Genomic DNA, 17339 nt, shown 5'->3' with positions numbered 1-17339 from the left:
ATGTGCTATAATTTACAAAGAAAAATTTGACTTATTTTATACTTCCTGTTTAAATAATCAAAATATGACATACTGTTTGAATTTTACATTCCTTTAATTTGGTGTGGTTTACTCAAGTATAAGCACTGTATTTTTAGAGTTGAGCGAGTTCAGTATGGGATGGTGTAGTTTGTAATTGTTATTCTACTTTCGCTCCTAAAGGACAGAGTGTTTACAGGAGTTGAACACTGATTATTATGGTACATGATATAATTAATTATCATTCATATACAAACTTTTCTTTCCTATATAGATGGAGGAACTGGACAAGGAAGTGAAAAAGTTGAGAGAGGACCTCCAAACTCTACAGAAAGAGAAAGAGAAGTCAGACTCAGGTAAATTATGCTCAGCGACACACAACTATATGTATAACATTCACAAGTCATTCAGGAATATTACTTGCATTGTCAAGTCAGACATGCAAATACAGTGAAACTTGGTTATCTTGAACTAGATGGAACTGTTCAAAATCTTCGAGATGTCCATGTATTTGAGATATCGAGGGTAATATATTATAAAAAATAAGTGGTTTGGACTTACAAATCACTTCAACATATCCATTGTATTCAAGATATCAGTGTTCGAAATATCGAAGTTCAACTGCATCATTCACAAGATGGAATTATGGTATTCTAAAGTCAGATTATATCAGGTATATCAGTCAGAGTTAGATTTATACTGCTCAGTTTTTGCAGAAGATCTTATTAAAATTTGCCATTTTGATGATGTCAGATTGCAGGTAGAAAAAATAATCAATGGAATGTTTTGTGTCAGACACATTGAACACTATATTAATTTAATTTCACTCAGTCTTGAATGGAATGATGTTCAAAATCCAGGAGATTTTTTTTTCAAAAAGATTTTCGGAAGTGGATCATACTCAGTCCTTTATGTAAGGTACAAAATTGTCTGCATTAGCATAAATTTCAAGCATTGATCTATGACCAGAAGTATTGGACAACTGACTGAAATTTTGTCCTAATTCTAAGATCTTTCATGATCCTGTGCCCTGTTTGAGGATAAAGTACATGACTTTGTACGATCTACAGTAAGATGATGAAGCACTACACCCCAAACATCTGTAACATAGGTATATGTGCTCTCCTATAGCCATGGGTCCACACTTGTTTGAATTAAAGAGAAATTTTGTGTAAGACTTGAAGGGTACTAGAGAAGCTTTTTATTTATGCCTTTATAAAGAAACAGAATTACCCCTTACAAACTACAATCAATATCAGGCAGATTAAATGCGAAAGTACCTCATTGAACTCCCGACCCAAACTGAGAGCAACCACATTTGATTTAATTTAATTTTGAATTTTATTCTGTCGTATATTGAAGACTTATTATAATGTTTATTTTCGAAAGAAAGAGCTCTGTGATAGCGGAAATCATTGTTAGGACCTGTAGATTGGGGGATAAGTAAGAGCCGACATTCTTGGTTAAGACCGGGGGCTCCAGGGAAATCAATGTTAGGGCCGGTAGATCGGGAGAAAAGTAAGAGCCGACATTCTTGGTTAAGTCCGGGGCTCGAGGGTTCCTGCATTCTCTTGCTGGGCTCCTGTGTTGTTTACTGAGGATAAAGTTAAGTCAGTGTGAGAGGTACCGGCCAGAGGCAATCAATGACAACCCCTCCACAATCTGACCCCGGAGAGAGGGTTCTGTTCCTGTACGGGATAAGTGGTTTGGGTGTAGTTTACAACTGGGAGGGATACATTTATTTGTGTATAACACTTGACAAAGCAATCTCTTAAAAGCAAAGGCAAATAGGGACAGAATTTTTTCTTGTATCTTGTACATGTATATGTTCTGGATGGTAATAAGTAAGGAAGATATTATACATGTTCATTAGTTTGGGGGTCGGAGGTAACAAGCCAGATAATCTGAACTATAGAACACCCTGGATGACGATAGGAGTTGGGGGATCAGAGCAGTCTGACAGGTCCATACCTGCCCCCTTAAACACTGATAATTGAGACATGCTAAGATAAATGTTTAAAGTACAGGGTTCATACCCCCGAGTCTGTTGTTGTACTTATATTGCTGTGTATATTGACTCTTGGTCTTTGACATTAAGGTAGAACACCTATTGACTATTGTAGCTTAGTCCTGCAGATCATTTCCACTCTGTTAATGAATAGCTTATATTAATTAAAGCAATTAACAAAACTAATAAATGGTTAAAAAGATATTACTCTGGAGAATATGAAATCCATTATGGGGACACTTATTGTGGTATTGATTGGTCGGCAAAGTTCTTATTTCCTCTCTTTAATTTTAACACATACTTGAAGTTTTAATTGTGACTGTAATTGTTAAACATTTAGTTGAGGTAAGCCCAAGTGTTGATTGAACAGCCTGATCTTTGTGAAGTGTTTTTCTACAGATAATACCTTGTTCCACGCATACAACTATTTAATCACTGCCTCTTACAATTTGTATTTTTAACTTGAAGTGCTATAAAGAATAAGAAATCTGCCAGTTAAATCTAGTGACAAAATTTAATTGCCAGGTAAGACAAGGTCTTTTTGTGAAAAAACAAGATTCTGAGCCTTGGTGTCAATATTGTCCCAACCTATTGCCTCACACAGTGAATACAGCCACTGAGAGTGTGTTAATTTGGCAGTGTCGTCACTGAAGGCTAGCCTGTATAGTGGTGTTTATGTGAGGGATTTCCTCAGGCCTGGGTATATACAGCGTAGACTGACCATAATCCGGCCAACCCCCAGGCTACATATACTCTGTGTCATATCAAAATACATCAGTGAAAATTAAATTATTAAAGAAGAATTTAAAAAGCCTTCCAAGTTAATAAAACTTTTTAAGTTATTAAAATATACATTAAAGAAGAATTTGTGAATCACCATTTTAATCTTTATAAGCCATTTACATTCCTGTTAATGTCAAGTCAAGGTCACTTAATGTCATCAAGTTCTTAAACTGTTTGATTTATGAATGTTCACTAATCTGTAAGAGAGTTTAGATACAATATCTAAAGAAATGTTGCCTAACTTAAAACAAAAATCAAATGATGTTTTAAATATTTGATTTAAGTTTCAGAGAGGAGAGAGATATTATCTCCTTTGAAAGTAATTGACTTGTTTTAATCTAGTTTGTATGTAAAATGTAGCATTTCACCTGTTCCATTTCCTGGTTTTGAACGGTCTGCCTGCCTGTGTTGTAGATTCACGCTCCTCCACCCCCGCCAATGTGTTCAGTGGACGTCCACCCAGCCCCGCCCGCTCTCCCAATGACCTTGCCATCCGCAACATCATCCAGGAGAAGACAAAGATTGAGAGCGAACTCGTTCAAATCAAATCTCAACACCGAAGCACACAAAATGAGAACACAGAACTCAAGTCAAAGGTAATCTAAGGATGAAAATGTCATTACAAGGATAAGAATTATTCAAACTGTCAGGTTCATTAATTTTAATTCTAAATATATAATTATGGAAAATTGAGCCTTAATTTTTACACTTTAAATTATTATACCCAACACAACGAAGTTGAGAGGGTTATAAAGTGTTTGACCTGTCAGCCAGTCCTTCAGTCCTGGTTTTTTTGTAAGCCCAACTCCTCTTAAACTACTGCACAGAATTTTGTTAAACTTTGTAGGTATTGAGGACACAATGTACATGTGTATAGATATGCATATCACAGAAAATTATGATTCCATTACTTTTGTAGGAATTTTGGCCCATTGTAGTTTAAAATTTTGTGGTTGAAAAAGTAATTATAAATGCATATTTTCAGGAAGTTTGTATCTTTTGATTTTTTTTTTTTGAGTTATGCTTTTACTCTCATTTTATGAAATTCTTACTTATGTTTGGTTTTTGTTTGTCAGTCAACAGAAGGGTGATATTTACACCCTGTCTCTATTTAGACTGTCACTGATTGTAAAATTAGTGTACCGATATATTGTACAGGAAGAACACAGTCTGGCATGTAGCTCACCCAGTGGGGTATTCAAAGTCTTTCTTTCAATTTGTTGAAAACTACCTCATTCAAAAGATGTTAATATGCATGACATATTTTTCGTTTTATCGTTTGAAAAATGTCATTTTTTTTAATAAGAATTCTATGTTTACCAATTTTTTAATTCTTGATTTGTTTCTAAAATTTTATAATTATATTTTGAAGCGAACTTGCTGATTTTACTTTATAATGCAGAGTGATTTGAAAAAAAATAAAAGCTGAGTAATGTTTCCTTTATAAAATTCATTATATTTTTATTTGTTTCAAAGCCTAGCTAGGCAGAACAACCTGGTGTTCCATAACCATCATTTAAGTCTGAAAGTTTTATGAATTGTAAATTTTATTGTTCAGGTGGAGTCTCTTTCGGAGGAGTTGGAGAAATTACAAATTTCCATTCAGCAGTTACAGATGAAGAACAAAAGTCTGCGGTCTGAGCTTGAGGAGGCCGAGAACCAGCTAGAGGAAGCTGAGGTAAAAGGGAACAAGAACTAGTCAAGAAAATCTGGTACTCATATTCATAATGGATTCTAGTTTCATTGAATAACAAACTTTGCATCTTTCCTTGATTATTTTTTAAGACTGCCAGTGAGGAAGTTACAAAGGAGAGGGATGAGATGAAGTTAAGACTCGGAAGTCTAGAAAAGGAGGTCAAAAACCTACGAGCTGATGCTCAGAAAACTCACTCACTGCAGGTGAGATATCTCATTAGAAGATCACTCAACACAGTTAAGAATATGAAGATATAGATAACTGACCTTGCCCAACTTAGTTGACATGTACAAAACTCATTACTTTAAAAAAAATATTTAGAGTCATCGAACTCCAAAAATTAGTCACTCAACACTGTTAAGAATATGAAAATACAGATTACTGAACTTGCCCAACTTAGCTGACATGTGTACAAAACTCATTACTTTAAAAAAAAATTTTAAGTCATCAAACCCCAAAAGTTAATTAGAGATTTATGTTTGAAAAGTAACATATTATACACAAATGTCAGTTAAAATGCTTTGAACATGCTTTGAAAAATAGTAATTTCATCATTCTTATTCATGTAACTTATTGTATCATTTTCAGGACTCTGTTCGAATTCTGAACCAGGAAAAGTGTGATTTAACTAATGAACTTGATACTGTCAAGCGTGAGCTCGATGAAGCTCAATCCGAAAAAGAACAGCTAGCCAATCAAAAGCTTGCACTCAGTAAGGAGGAAATTCGACTTACGGAGGAACTTCAGGCGATGAAATCGGAGCTTGATTCATACAAGTGTTCACATGAAGAATTGACTGACCAGAAAAACGAGTTAAATAGAACTTTAACATTACTAGATAAAACAAACTCTGAATTAGAGACCTTGAGATCTGAGAAATTTGAACTGAATTGCCGGTCTGAGAACTTATCCAAGGAAAATAAAGATTTATTAAATCAGGTTGAAAGTCTTCAGGGAGAGTTAGAGCGGTTACGCTCAGACGGCCAGGAGATGTCTAAACAGCAGGTAGGTACTTGCACCTAATAGTATTCATTTGGAGTACTTATGTACTTTTAAAGTACATACTTATTACTAGGCACTACTTTAGTATAATCATAAAGTGATGGAAATTTAACCTGGAAAAATACTAGGTACATTTGCATGTTGACATTTTCATCCTCAGATTTTGCATGAATTGCCTTGTTAAAAGTTTCTGAAGCAGAGGGAAAAAAACCAACATGAAAATATGACAAAAAAAGTTGAATGAAAATTCTGTTCCTATTTGTCATTTAAAACTTTGATGTGTCTTTTTAAGATTATTATAAACCATATGCGAGACCAAGTTCAAAAGCTCACCAAAGAAATTAGTGATTTAAAAAACAATCTGCAAGAGAAAGAAAAGGCAGAAAAAGATCTCAACAAAACAATTGTAAGTAAACATAAAGTGTGAAAAATAAAAGTATAAAAAGCTGACAATCAGACAAGCAACAAGTTTTCTGTGCAGACATCCCTGGGATTTATCTCTAGTAAACATTTACAGAGTTGATAAAAAAAATAAACCTTTCGTTATTATTGTACTCATGTTCTACAACTACTTAATGTTTGATTTTGCAGGAAGTGCAGGAGGCAGAAATTAGTAGATTAAAAAGTGATATTGACAATTTAAAACATGTTCATGAAAAAGAAAGAGTTGACATTCAAGAGGAACATGCAAATGAGATAGAGGATTTAAAAATGAAGCTTCAGCTTACACTTCAAGAATTATCTCGATCGAAACAAATGTTGGACGACGAACGGAGTCAGTGTTCAGAGGTGGAGGTCAAAGCTCACGACCTTGAGGTGCTTCTGGAGGAAATGCAAAAAACAAATAGTGCTTACGAGAAAAAATTAGACGAGGTGTCTCATCTAGAAAAGAGGGTGAAAGATTTAGAGAAACTAGTGTCTGAAAAATGTGATATAGAGGACCAACTAGAGGACAAAAATCGTGAGATCTCCGACCTAGAGCAGGAAATTGAGGAGTTTGAGAGCGTTAAGTTAGAATTGGAGGATACGCGGGAAAGTTTGGATAAAGAAAAAGTGATCCGAAGCAAGCTAGAGGCCACGGTCCGTGACCTGGAACAAATACTGGATGATCAACGGACTGACCACGAGAGCATTCAGCAGCAGTTTACTAACAAGGTGAGGGAAAGGGCCTGGTATGGATAATGTATGTTGTATGTGGGTGGGTGGGGTGGGGGTGGGGGGGGGGGGCGGGAGAAGGGGCTTCAGGACCTATGTAACAATAAAATTAGAATTATTGAGTACACTTTGAATTTTGTTCTTGAGACAGGTAAACTGCTGAATATGCATAGGATTTAATGGAGAATTGTAGCTAATTAATACAATTAATCATACAGTCATTCTGTTGAATTTCTGTTGATCATAATTGCCAACAGGTAGACAGACACATGAAAAAGTCTGATGAAATGCACAATAGATTAAAGTATGGATATCTTGCTATGAAATTAGAACTAATTTCTAAAATACTTTTTTAAATAGCAGGACATAGGAATTTTGATTAAAGAAAAGGTGACTTGTTTATATCTACTGTTTGCAATCTGTAGTCACTGTGTATATATTTCTATTGTGTCAGTTCTGTATAGGGACAATTACTGTATGAGTTATCTTTTGATATTTCTATCATTGCATATATATACACAATAAATATGCTTGTCTTTGCTTTGTGGTATAAAGAAATATGTACAGTATCTAATTTCTCTGCAGCATTCATAATTTGTTTCTTTCTCTTAAAAATTTAATCAACAAATTAGTTGTAACAATTTTCTTTCAAATACATGTATAATCAATAATATTACTTTCAGTTTGGTTGTTTTTATTCATAAAAACCTTTGGTTTAATATGACACTTTTTAAATAAGTTATTATTGTTGAGTTAAAAAAATGAATGATGTAGCATACATATTTATCTTTTTATGCTTTAGTTACTGTTCTTTCAATGATTAATTATAAATAAAGGTATTGTATAATTGAAATAAAGAAAAAAAAATCTTTTGAAAATGCAGTTGATTATATGCACAGTAGAGTATTACAGGTGTTGTATTACCTGTCAGTAACACCTGTCATTTTATACCTGTTCAGGTGCAATCTCTGGAGAGTCAGGTGCGAGGTCTGCAGGATGATCTGTTTGCCGCCCAGGAAGAACTCCAGGTTACCATGGAGAAACATGAACAGGTACGGAACCTCATTGTGACTCAGGGTCTACAAAGCTTGTTATAGACAGAATATTGTGAAAAGTTCAGACCGCAGCATTAATGTAAGCAGAGACCTGAGTTAATCAGGAATTATGACCACAAATATATGAATATATACACAGAAAGACACAATAAACTAATCATTGGAAACATTTTTTGAAAGAAATGATGCACTTTAAAATATGGCTTAACAAAGTTTTATTATCAAACAAAAACAATGATATGATTGATTGATGTCCTACTAGACAGTAGACATTGTATTTTACTGAGTACAAGTCCATTTGTTTATGTAGATGTTCCTTTACCGAATGTTAAGGATCAATCTTAGAGAGGTGCGTTTACTTACTGGCTTGTCTCTGGAAGGAAGCAGGAGTTAGCGCCCCTGAATCTATTCCAGAGTTAGCTTCCTTGGTTTTGTTTTACAACTTATTATATAATCTAGAAGAATAATCTGAATGGGTTGTTTTAGTCTTATGGAATAGGTACAATTAATTTATCACTGACAAGAATTTCTGTGTGGCGCATTTAATCAAGAACTTGTGTTTGTAAGAAATTTTGCTCAAATATTTATTGCTTGAATCGATCGATGGAAATCAAATTCTTGGCTAATTGCCTATCAGTTGCAACCATTGCTTTTTAGTGATACCCATTCTGCTGATTGAAGATACAGAGATTTAACAAGCTACAACAGAGATCATTGCAGAACTGTTAAAACACATGATTGTACTAGTCTGTCAGTGCAAAAAGTGACCATCTCTCAAAATTGCATTAAAAGCATGAAAACATTAAGTACAGCAGTAACACCTATTACAATGTTCGCATGGTTTACAAGAAACATCCAATGTTGATTATATGATTGTTCATTTCAGTACATACTTGATAGAATAGGGAAGGTATATAAGCTCAATGCTTGAATTTCTTTTTACTACTTCATCATACCTAACCATCCAAACAGTTTAACAACACATGAACAAATCTAAAGTTGTTGCAGTGAATCTATTCATGGTCTTATGAACTTCATATGGGAACGGACATGTATCTAAATCATCATATGCTCTATTCACTATACATGTTATCTGTACAGACTACATTCTGTATTACCTCCCCTTCATAAGCTCTCACATACAGCTTCCACCTCCCCACCCACCCACTGGGCAGTGATTCTATGTGGGCTTTGTCTGCGGTCCCCGGAGCTTATCTGTGACATTCCACTAACGGTTCGCGGGTGGAGTGTGTGAGACGTGTGATTAATACGATTAAACTATGAACATAACCTAGAATCAAGGTCAAGGTCAATTAAATGCATGTTCGACTTCCTTGATTGATTTTGTTCTGTAATCTTTTGAGGTCGTTGCCATTTTAAGTTGGGACTATTTACATAGTCTGTATGTTAACCCTAAAACCAATTAAGAATTGGTCTGTTTTAAGCTTCAAATCTCGCAGAAAATAAGTTTTTTTTTTACTGCTATGTATATATGATAGCCGCATTGTTGTTATCAGGAGCTTGAAGAGGCCCGGGCAGCACACATTGAAATCCAGGAGCGAATCGAGTCGGAGAAGCAGAGGCAGACCTTACAGTCCAGTCCGGAGGTCAATGGAGCGACGCAGAGGATAGAGGTCCAGAAAGTAGAGGTGTGTCATTGGCCGAATCCCGAAAGTCAAATCACCAAACCGACCGTCTCTGTGTTTTACATGATTCGCTTCACTTAACCTACATGTATATGTGCCCAAGTTGATAATATTTTATGAAATCCTAAGGCGCTTTATTCATTTTCTTTAAAGAATCTAGAGAAGCAGATCGAGACAATGAAGACACGTTTGACGGAGACTCAAAATCAGCTGGACAAGGCCACTCAAGAGAAGTCCACATCGGAGAAAGAAATCAAAATCCTCCGAGATTCACTGAAGCAGAAAGAAGGCGACATGAAGGAGATAGAGGCACTGAGACAGGAGCTCAGTCAGGCACGGCGAGAAGTCGAACACTTACAGCTCTCTACGAAATATGACGGCGAGGAACGACAGAAACATGTGGACAGAATCCGGTCTCTGGAGGAGCTGTCCAAGCAGCTCGAGCTGGACAACAGGGAACTCGCCACCAAGGTGGGTGGAGTTTGGGGATACCAATGGGTTTTGTTTTTTAATCCATGGAAAGTGATTTAGATTTATTACTTTGTTAAAAATTAGCTGCAAACAACTGTTGGCTAGATTTCTGTCTTATCACAAATCTGGTGTGTATGTATACACCTCGGCAAATATAGTGATGGGTTGAGTGATGACACTATTTGATTGAATAGTTAAACAGGTTGATTCACGGGTTACAGTTTATAAAAGAAGCGTTTTAATTGGCTGATTTGGTACTCACACACTCTTACCTGCCTACGCGGTATTGGTATTTATGCAGCAACTGCCATCTGTTACGTTTAATTCTGTACCAGGACGGCAAGAACTAAATCACTGTAGTAATTGACTAGGAGTTCTCACAATAATCGCTTCTTGTTTTTTATGGTGTAAACAATTGTCAAAAACGCACTGTTTAAACAGGATTTCCATTTCGTTTTTCAGCAGTAATGCTTCATTGATAAATTAAATCATTTTTTACGCATCAGTTTAAGTTAAGACAGCATTTATTTTGTTGTAGCTTGTTCCAAAGAATTCAGATATTGACAATAAATATTACATAAATTGCATTTTATTAAATTTCAACCTATCAGTTGCACACTTACTTCTACATTCTACAAGCATGCATTTTCAAACATACAAAGCAATTGAAATTTATGGCACAAACATGTTCAATTTTGGACTAATCTGTGATTAACCTCATTTTGTAACTCATTTAGTCTGTAGAAACATTAATTTTATTACTCAACGCAATGCTACATTGGCCATAGCATATACCGGTACATGTATATCCATGCTAGATTTGTGATAATAAAAACAGTTGTATTCCAAATTTCATTTACCCTAGAGAAGGTTCAATTATGAAAAAGGATCCCTTTAAAACGGAGTTTTCATTGTAAATCAAGATTTGAATTCTTAACCTGTATTCTGACCTTGACCTTTCAACTTTGTAGCTGCAGGAGTCTATTCAACAAATCAGTCATGTTGAAGATCAGATAAAGCGAGAGCGGCAGAGGAACACAGACAAACAGTACATGAACCACCGGCATGTCAGCCAGATAGAGGCTGACCTTGACGAGGCCACCAGTCAGGTCAGACAACTCAAGGACGACCTCCAGAAGAAACAGACTTATATCATGAAGCTGGAGGCTGATGCCATCGGCAATGCTGTATGTAACAGTCAACAGATGTCAACACAAAATGTCTATGACAATGTCTTTACTATGATCAAATTGTTGCTATAATTTATGTATTTTGAAGTATTTGACAGACAGATAAATTTAAATTTTTCTTTATATTTCAAAGAAACTAGGTTTGAATTTATGGAACATGAAGCTTCAGGACTATTTTAGTCTCATAATTGAATTTTCATTTCCACTCAAAATGCTCAAGGTGAGATTGTATTGAAGTTTTTTGTGTCTATGTTTTTAGGCAAAGTATGAAAGTACAATATCTCGGCTTGAATCTGAATTGAATGAGACCAAACAGTTCCATAAGAAAGAATTAGAGGCAGTGACGGAACGCCTCGAGACAACGTGTAAAGACAACAAGGAGTTACGGAATCAGATCAGGGAGAAAGATCAGGTACGTCTCGTTACTCGTCACCTGAGCTTGAGACACCTACGCATATAATTATCAGCTGTGCTCAAGATTTCATAAGGTCAGTCATTGAAGGCAAAACGTAGAGTCATAGGAGTAAATATGTTCCCATTATTTTATCTCACAGGAGTATCAGAGTTCATTCCAGGACGTGAATCGATATCGAGGCACTGCAGACCGCCTGGAATCGCAGATCCAGACGGAGATCAAGATCCGCACTGACCTGGAGAACAGAAACGCAGCTCTGGACAAAGAGATTTCTAAAGTAGGTCACTAGCTGTCTCGGCGACCAACGTCTGCTCAGTTTGTTTCTCTATCACTGCTAGTGTTTAGTTCAACAAGGAGCTGTGTATTTATACATACAACACAGCGATATATGTAGGGTTTTAGTATACAGTTTTTATAGTATACAAATATATATATATATATATATATAGCCCTATGAAATAGTCAGATTTTCTATTTAACTCATAGGATATAGCTAGTTTTGTTGAATTTCATTGTATGTATCTATACTGCTCATGAATATAAAGAAAAGCAAATATTTGACAGTAAATGTGCTGCATTGCTACATTATGACAGGCTCAAACAGAACGCAATGTAAGATTTTCTGACATATCTCTGAGAAAAGGGTTTTATTTTTATATATACACAAGTAGTTGGTGAAACAATGCTGATTTTTTTATCCATTTGCTTTTAAATCTGTGGATTTGGGGAAAATACATTGTAGAAAATCAAAATTCATCAAATCTTTTTCTTTTTTCTTCATACGGGTATGTGTAATTTTCCAAATATTCAATTGATTTGAAATTTAGGAATTAAAGTAGGATTCTTCAGATTCATTGTTTATGGTGCAGCCCATCATAATCAGCGTATCTTATTCATCAAATTCATCATTCTAACAAACATCTTATTCCTAATTTTCCCTTTGTTTCTCATTATTGTATGCTTCATGTATTTTTTGCATTTTCCACAATTAAGGAGGAATTTCCTAATTTAAGAGTAAGTGCGCATTCTCTGTTTCTGCTTCATTAATTAGCCCTCCTGTTAATTGGCCTTCCTCCCCCTGTGGCTGTCTACCTAATCAAGTCAAGGGGGCGGGGTCATTTCTGTAATCAAGATCTGTATCACTCACTATGTCATGCAGTCTTTGTTAGTTACTCTGCCTCTCTCATCACATTTACTGAGATTTGCTTGTATTTGTACATGTATTGCTGTTAAATTAGTAGAAATGGTAGAACAGCTGTTGATGTCAGGGTCAAGGTTATTAGTTTGTTGTCCTCAGCATGTGATGTTAGAGTTCCCGTTTGTCATAAATATATCTCACTAAATGTTGTCATTCTGTCACTCAATATGTAGCCTATATCAGTACTGTGTACTATGTCATCAATTCATCCACCCTTTGGTCTTTGAACCTCCCCATTTCAGCTATATAAAATATACCACAGTCACTAAAGGAGACTACGTATATACATCATTATTATTATTATTATTAAAAATAATGTATCTCTCATACAAATCATCTTAATTATCTAATTAAACAATGGAATTCTTATTCGTATGCTTTAAATTTTGCCTTCAAGTATGGTATCTTCTCAAAAATGTCATGGGAACTTTTACACTATTGAATTACCATGCCATAAAGTGTTTTCTTTTTTATAATTTGCTTCATATATAACATTGATTATTATATTTAACTGAATCCTTTGCTTTTGTTAATGACTTTGATGAACTACACAAAGTAGATACTTATGTTAGTATACACTGCTTTGCCTGTTAATATAGACACAGTTTTTAAGTGTTTATTAACTTTAAAATGTTAAAGAAAGAGTTAATGTATATTTTAGATTTTATATACATCATTTATGAATGTCATTAATAGTCAAAAATATATTTATTTGAAATGTATTAACTAGGGACCTTAGTATTGGTAAGTTGATCTACATATACCTATTTTGACCTATTTTCAGGTGTGGAGCCAGGTCCGTTCATTGATGGAGAAGAATGCCAGTTTGGAGGCGGCCAAACGAAGCTTGGAGGACGAACTTGAAAGGGTGCGATGATTTTTGGAAAATGAATGATTTGATATTGTAATTCAATATCAAAGTTAGGCAATATGTAGTACTGCTGCTATGTGATATATAATGGTGTAAACTTTTCCTTCACAGAAGAATTCCAGTTCAAAGTTTGCAGAGACAACTCTGTCGCAGGCATCGGCCAATCACGAGGCAGTTCTGAAATCAGTGCAGTCAAAAGCAGACACAGCGGAGAAGAAAGTAAGTCCGCCCTCCATCTATCTCTGGCAGCAAAGACCTTCAAGTCCTAAACACTTGTTCAAATCTTATTTCTATTGTAATTTTCTTCTTTATTTTAAAGTAAAATCACCTATCACACCTCATGATTAATTTTTGGCTTAAGATTAATATCCTACCACCTTTTTTTGCTCCTTTTCACTGAGTGGTTGGCTAATTGCTGTTAGTTTATTTTGGCTAACTGTTTTCATCATTAACAAATAATTCAATGTTCTCATTATTTTCATTTTACCTTGACATTGCTTGGCTAGCTAGGTTTTGACCCTGGCTGCCCTTTGACCCCGTATTCATACTTAGGGTTACATGTTGTAGGTGGTTTGGAGTGGCCATAAGTCCCCGGTACAGAGACGGGTCAGTGGTGTTGTAATTTGCACTATATTTAGTAATTACTCTAATATGTAATGCCTTCTGATACAGCTTTATAACAAGTCAGGTGTAATATGGCTTCCATATATACTTAATCAGAAGAAAAGTGCTCTATCTCTCTACCTTTCTCTCTTATTGTATAGAAATCAGAAATACAAAGCATTAATTATAGAAGATTTTACTACCCCATATCTACACCATATTCTATCCCAAATTGTTTTAATGAAGAAGAGTAAATTTCACATTTGTAAAGTGTTTGAGTTTTGAATCTATATTGAATTAAGATGCAGCTATATAGACTTTCTAGTTTTACTTTTTTTGGTGAAATACAATGAAATATGAATATGGTATAGATTTTCATGTATATTAAACTCTGCTTTAAATAAATATCTACCTGTAACCATAGTAACCTGCTGAATACTCTATGTTGAAGGAGACCAAAGCTAAACCTTTTATACTTAAAGTAAGTAGGTGTTTCTTTGATGAGATCTTTTCTCTAGACGTGGTACTGTAGCCTTCCTTTCTTAATCCTGCTTCGAACGACACTACTGAAGTCCCCACGGAAACCGTGAAACCAAGTGAAATGTAGTATAGATCCATAGCAGTCAAGGAGAATCATACACAGCTAGGGATATAAATATGGTTAGGAATGTGTGGTCTAGCTGATAGTGATAGAAATAGAGGGACTTTTGATAGGCTTAGACCATCACTCTAGTATTAGATTGTGGAGGATCAGGAGAAAAATCTCCAATGGAGATATCTCTGATATAAAAGCCACTAGATATGGTGATCGAAACCAAGTATTAGTGGTAGTAAAGGGGGTAAGATGTATAAGTTTGATTGTACTGGTAGATAAAAAGAATTTTGTGTGAAATCTCAAAGAGATAGGGCTTAGAAATGGTGAGGGTTCCATTCAAAATTAGATGTGGCTTTGTAGTACATGTTCTGGTAAAGCATCTTAGATATAATTTTATAGAAACCTTGTTATTTGGATTTAAACATTTATTTTGGAATATTGATCAACGTTTTTGTGATAACGTCACAAACAAAGAATCTGAGAGTTTTCTAATTATGGTAGGAATCATTTTTAAGGAGCAATGAAGATTATTCACTTAAATCTATGGAAGCTTAAAGTACCATAGTTGGTAACAGCTGTGCAAACACATAATTTAGATGAATTCCTCAATTTAATCAATACACAAGTATCCAATTATCTTGCGGCTGGATCTTAGTAACATATTGTACATCCTGTTTATTAAGTCACAATTGGTAGAGATAAATCAAGATGGTAGAGTAAGCAAGAGGGAATATTAGAACCAGTGACAGGTCCCAATAACTACAATTATTACAGTTGTATGTCTATGCTGCATTTACAATGACATGTACTTTCTATGTTATTACATTTCATGCTAGTGTGATTATATCTACTGATGTACAGAATTTGCCAGTTTTAGAATGAATCATTTGACTTTTCTAGTATTATTTACATGTGTTTCTGTTGGTCTGATAATTGCAATGCATATTTGAGGACAAGAACCCCTTGCAAGTGATTACCATTAAAGCAGGGAGAAGGATTCACTCAAAATAATACCATTGCGAATAATTTTACCCTTCAATGAACAATTTTTTTTTTACTAGAAATGCTTGGAATAAGCTTTTCCTTTTGATTTGCATTTATTTTTTTCTATTTTAACAGACTTAAGATTTGGAGAAAACACATTTCTTCATGTGCTTAATATGCTAACTGATTGCAGTGTTATTACATGCCATCTTTTTGATTAATATAGTACAATCATTTTATAGTATGCCTCATGACTTACATGTCTATTTAATGACTCCAGATATCACAGATTTCCACCATTTATTTTCCTATTCCAATCACTGCTGCACTCCTCCAGTGACAATAACTATGTGCATTAACACCCTATTTATTGAGTTCTTGGTATGATACCCCAGTCCTTTGTAAATTTTGACAATATTTTGACCTTGCAGGCCGAAAAGCTTCAGCATGACCTTGAGACAGTGACCTTCAAGTTGAAGACGGTGGAGCAGCAGCTGAATCAGGCGGAGGAGCTGAAGAACGAACTCCAGGACAAAAAGGAGAAAGTCGCCGCACTGCGGAACCAGCTGGAGGCTGAGAAACTCCAGAGGTGGGCTTCTGCGAGTCACAGCATAAATAGGGTCTTAATAATGCTCATGCAGAAAACACGTTATACAAAAATTATAATATTACATGTATAAGAAACACCTGAAGTGGGCCCCGTGTGTCACTGCAAAGAAATGTCTTATCAATGTTCATAAATAATTGAAAAAATATGTGTGCAGTTGTAAATTTAGGCTATGCTTCAATGGGAAAGGTATCATACATGTAAAAAAAAAAAAAAATGAAGTTAAATAATGTATTTAGGCATTAGATCAAAATGTTCTTTTGATATGTCTTTAATTACAGGTACCGTGGTAGTACTCAAAAGTATTTTTTTTTTTTTAAACCAAAGAACCTATACATAATTACTATTACAAATACATGTTCCACTTTTAGATGAGGTGGCTATCAGAATTTGTGTTAGAAATAGATGTAGTGTGCCTAATCATTTAAAGAAATCTTATAATCATGTTTGGGAGATATACCTAATAATGATTATTTTTGTTTTTGACTGTAGGACTCTACTTGACCAGACTGTGTCAGAATTAAAACACCAGGTGTCGCTGCTGAAGTCTCGCGAGTCCAAGGTGATAGACCAGAATCGAGAGCTCCAGCACACTATGATTGACATGGAGACCAAACTGGACGACATGCAGGAGCGGAACCAGACAGCCCTAGACATGGTACGTCATGACGCGATATCACCCCCACCAGTCATAGAAACAGCGAGGGGGGGCTCAGGTCACTCTCTTTAATTATGGTCTCATAGTGAGAGAATAAAGAAATTATGATATGATAAAAAACTAAGGAAAAAAGAGTTAATGATAAGATTTTAAACTTAAAGAATAATGTGAGAGAATAAAGAAATTAAAGTCAGATGTAAGCTAGAAAGAAAATGTGTTAGAGAATAATGAACATGTTTCCAATGAGTAAAATATATTTTTTTTTAAATGCATGAAAATATCTGTACCATGGATGTTATCAGTTTAAAAGCATCATTTAACGCTAGGAATTGTATCTTTTCTGTATTCTGCTTTTTATGTAATTGCATGATCAAAAATAATATG

At 35.0% G+C, this 17339-nt stretch overlaps 1 protein-coding gene across 24 annotated transcripts in view; it reads left to right on the top strand.

Moving 5' to 3' along the window:
- The window catches only part of LOC105346661 (myosin-2 heavy chain), a 42645-nt gene that overhangs the window by 16455 nt on the left and 8851 nt on the right, over positions 1 to 17339 (top strand). For 9 of the 24 annotated variants that reach the window (XM_066080467.1, XM_066080456.1, XM_066080457.1 and 6 more), the window contains 23 exons: positions 293 to 374; positions 3224 to 3405; positions 4368 to 4487; positions 4595 to 4708; positions 5094 to 5510; positions 5800 to 5913; positions 6099 to 6662; positions 7023 to 7052; positions 7622 to 7714; positions 8028 to 8066; positions 9235 to 9366; positions 9517 to 9834; positions 10806 to 11021; positions 11284 to 11436; positions 11579 to 11716; positions 12034 to 12051; positions 12433 to 12453; positions 13422 to 13505; positions 13620 to 13727; positions 14076 to 14114; positions 14563 to 14592; positions 16122 to 16279; positions 16790 to 16955. In XM_066080467.1, coding sequence (XP_065936539.1) covers positions 293 to 374; positions 3224 to 3405; positions 4368 to 4487; positions 4595 to 4708; positions 5094 to 5510; positions 5800 to 5913; positions 6099 to 6662; positions 7023 to 7052; positions 7622 to 7714; positions 8028 to 8066; positions 9235 to 9366; positions 9517 to 9834; positions 10806 to 11021; positions 11284 to 11436; positions 11579 to 11716; positions 12034 to 12051; positions 12433 to 12453; positions 13422 to 13505; positions 13620 to 13727; positions 14076 to 14114; positions 14563 to 14592; positions 16122 to 16279; positions 16790 to 16955 — 3336 coding nt within the window. Of the gene's footprint in view, positions 1 to 292; positions 375 to 3223; positions 3406 to 4367; positions 4488 to 4594; positions 4709 to 5093; positions 5511 to 5799; positions 5914 to 6098; positions 6663 to 7022; positions 7053 to 7621; positions 7715 to 8027; positions 8067 to 8603; positions 8628 to 9234; positions 9367 to 9516; positions 9835 to 10805; positions 11022 to 11283; positions 11437 to 11578; positions 11717 to 12033; positions 12052 to 12432; positions 12454 to 13421; positions 13506 to 13619; positions 13728 to 14075; positions 14115 to 14562; positions 14593 to 16121; positions 16280 to 16789; positions 16956 to 17339 lie in introns of all 24 variants that reach the window. The other 15 variants (XM_066080470.1, XM_066080463.1, XM_066080451.1 and 12 more) reach the window with 14 other exon arrangements.

The sequence above is a fragment of the Magallana gigas genome, chromosome 3 (genome assembly GCF_963853765.1).
Source record: "Magallana gigas chromosome 3, xbMagGiga1.1, whole genome shotgun sequence".
Lineage (NCBI taxonomy): Eukaryota > Metazoa > Mollusca > Bivalvia > Ostreida > Ostreidae > Magallana > Magallana gigas.
The sequence above is the reverse complement of the archived record's forward strand: the minus strand, read 5'-3'. Positions and strand labels throughout refer to the sequence as shown.